The 3,076-nt window shown below is 50.9% G+C and overlaps 1 protein-coding gene across 1 annotated transcript; it reads right to left on the reverse strand.

The window, feature by feature from the left end:
- Positions 1–568: 568 nt before the first annotated feature.
- On the reverse strand, positions 569–2,262 carry LOC115655238 (phospholipase A and acyltransferase 3-like). The gene is made up of 3 exons (XM_030570484.1): positions 2,127–2,262; positions 1,238–1,506; positions 569–667 (listed from the first exon to the last, which is right to left on the reverse strand). The coding sequence occupies exons 1-3, from the start codon at positions 2,260–2,262 to the stop codon at positions 569–571; spliced, it is 504 nt and encodes a 167-aa protein (XP_030426344.1).
- Between the last annotated feature and the right edge of the window lie 814 nt (positions 2,263–3,076).

The following is a 3,076-nucleotide window of genomic DNA, read 5'->3' on the forward strand; positions in this document are numbered from 1 at the left end:
AAGTGTTTAACAGCAATACTACCCACCAGCTAAGGAAGCTGAGTGAGTTCTGCATCCATTTGAAACTACAGGGAAAAATGTAAGAAGACAGAATGAAATGATCCCAGTGGGAATTTGACCAGGCACAAGGGTTAAAACCTAGAGCTTCTTTCAAAAAAGTGCCTTGGGATCTTTCATGATTATGATCTTGGTTTTACACCTCATCAGAAAGGGATCACCTCACTCAAAACATCTCCTGTTGAATCAGTGCAATTTCCCAGGAGCTCATCTGTGAAAGCACTGAGCCAGCCCAACTCGGCTTAGTTTGGGAGAGAAGATGGGAAATCACAGCGCAACGCACCAAGCTATGAGCCACATTTCTGTATGTTTTCAGCCCAGCCAGCAAGATGCAGGGGTCTCAAGATGAGTTTATTGGGATACAACTGGGCATCATCTATGGGGCAGCTTTGTTCACGAAATCTCATTTAGCTTTCATCTTGCACTGAAAACAATCTGATGATAAAGGATGAGAGCCGGGTTAATCGCCCCAAGCCAGTGCGGGTACGAACCCCACTCCCTCCATCTGCCACTATTCCTTCCGATGCTTGCGTCGCTGAGCCATGGATCTGATCACAGCTGCCGCCACGCCCATCACCCCCACAGTGCCCATGGCTATAGCTTCCGTGACCTGCAGAACAGAACAAAGTGCCCATCAGACATGGGGTTTCCCATATGTGGTCATTTACAGGCTTGGGGCAAGCGATTTGGAAATAGGATGACCAGATGACAAGAACAAAATACTGGGACACATAGGAGAAAAAAAAAGCGGGAGTGCTGCTGCCGAAGCAAAAACAAAAAGGGCCTGGACAAAATACCAGGACAAATGGGGACAAACAACTAAATATCGAGACAGTCCCGATTTTATCAGGACATCTGGTCAGCCTAGGCAGAAATGAAGGAAGGAGCTGAGACGTCCGGCCAGCCCATGAGACATCAAGCAGCACTTGCTGCAAAAGCCCAATCCAGGGAAGCCACAGGATAGGTCAAGATCTTCTGTCCTAGGGGCATGAATCCTGCTTTCCCCCGCCCACCCCTACAGCCCCTCGCTACTAATGCAGAGCTGCAATACAGAAAGGAAAGGTGGTGGCCAGCTGGGGCTGTGAAGAGGCACCAAGGCAGAGGAACAGAGGTAGCTGTTGAGATGCTCCGGCGTGGAATCAATTTGGCGTGAGGCCCTGTCCCTCCCCCTCACACCCACCTGATCACTCATGGCCACACCGTAGCGCAGCTCCATGACGAAATGCTCACAGTTGTGGCTGGTCAGGTTGTAGGGCATCTCGCGCCCCACCAGCTCCTCGGCCCAGCGGACAATCTTGGAGACCGGCAGCGGGGGGTGCGTCTCGTCGTGCTTGTTGTTCACCCGGTAGCGGTCCTTGCGCACCACATCCTCCAGCCAGTCCTTCTTCACAAAGGCTCTGTCGGACAGGGCTGCCAGGACGCTGGCAACGCCATCCATGCGGTGCTCACCTTGGGTGGGGCAGAGCGAGATCCACTGAGTCGGCGTTGAGCCAGGTTATGATGCAGGGAGATTCCACGGTACCCGGGGAAAACTGCATCTCCCCAAAGCTCTCCTTGCATCCCTAGAGACTGGGGACAGTGGCTGATACATAGGCATCCTCCACCCACCCACCAGGAGCAGAGGCAGCACGAAGCTTTGCATACAGCCAGTCTCTGCTCTGCACCTCCACCCTGTGCTGCCTCCAGTCCCCTTCCCCCACAGGAGGTGACAGCCAGCCCTGGGGTAGTGCAGCCTCCAGAGGCTGGAGCACTGAGTCCCCCAATGACAGCAGGCCCTACCGCACTCTTCAGGGCCAAAGCAGTTCCAGCTCCCCCTAGTGCCAGCAGGCAGTACTACACTCTGCTGTATGGCAGTCACTGCTGCTGAACGTCCATGCAGCTGGCCTCCAAGGCACACAAGGGCTGCAGCGCCCATGGCATGGAATCCCCAAATCCTGCACAGAGCACTGGCTCCTCTGCAGGTAGAAAACCCTAAGAGAGGTTCCTATGCAGTGGCACTCCCATGGCAGGGACCCACCTTCAGCCTCCAGCAGAACACACCTCCCCGTTTAGGGAAGGGAGGCACTTACAAGGAGGAGCCAGGTGGATGACTTTGCCATCGCCGACGTAGATGGCCCAGTGCTGGTAGCATGAGCGGAAGATCTCAATCAGGTCACCGGGTTTGAGTTCCACCTGGGAGAGGAGATAATGGGGATCTGTTGCCATTAGGGAGTCCTGATAAATTGTGGCCACATAGGAAAGGGCTCTCCAAAGAGGAAAGGTGCATCATCAAGAACACTTGAACAAGGAGGACCAGAATGTGCTATCAATCTAGAGTAACACCATGGGTTTCCAGTGGGATAAGACGCTGACTTTTCCTCCATTGCTATCAATCTGCAGTTACTCCAGTTTTAGACCAGTTTAAACGAAAGCAAGATCTAGCCCCAACCTCATTGACTTCAGCGGAATTACGCTACATGAACTAGAGTGCAGGAGAACTCTACTAGAGTTCTTTGAAGGGGTCAACAAACATGTGGACAAGGGGGATCCAGTGGACATAGACAAGGTCCCTCACCAAAGGCTCTTATGTAAATTTAGTTGTCATGGGATAAAAGGGAAGATCCTTTCATAGATTGAGAACTGGTTAAAAGACAGGGAACAAAGGATAGGAATAAATGGTAAATTTTCAGAATGGAGGGGGTAACTAGTGGTGTTTCCCAAGGGTCAGTTCTAGGACCAATCCTGTTCAACTTATTCATAAATCATCTGGAGAAAGGGGTAAACGGGATAAACAGTGAGTGGTGTGGAAAAAGTTAATAAGGACAAGTTATTTACTTGTTCCCATAATATAAGAACTAGGGGACACCAAATTAAATTAATGGGCAGCAGGTTTAAAACAAATAAAAGGAAGTTCTTCACACAGCGCAGAGTCAACCTGTGGAACTCCTTGCCTGAGGAGGTTGTGAAGGCTAGGACTATAACAGGGTTTAAAAGAGAACTAGATAAATTCACGGAGGTTAAGTCCATTAACGGCTATTAG

The sequence above is a fragment of the Gopherus evgoodei genome, chromosome 7 (genome assembly GCF_007399415.2).
Source record: "Gopherus evgoodei ecotype Sinaloan lineage chromosome 7, rGopEvg1_v1.p, whole genome shotgun sequence".
NCBI lineage: Eukaryota > Metazoa > Chordata > Testudines > Testudinidae > Gopherus > Gopherus evgoodei.

Coding starts and splice junctions, on each gene's coding strand:
- LOC115655238 (XM_030570484.1), bottom strand. CDS start 2,262: ATGGCAACAGATCCCCATTATCTCCTCTCCCAGGTGGAACTCAAACCC. Junction 1,507..2,126: donor CATCCACCTGGCTCCTCCTT/GTAAGTGCCTCC, acceptor GCCCCACCCAAG/GTGAGCACCGCATGGATGGC. Junction 668..1,237: donor GTGTGGCCATGAGTGATCAG/GTGGGTGTGAGG, acceptor TCTGTTCTGCAG/GTCACGGAAGCTATAGCCAT.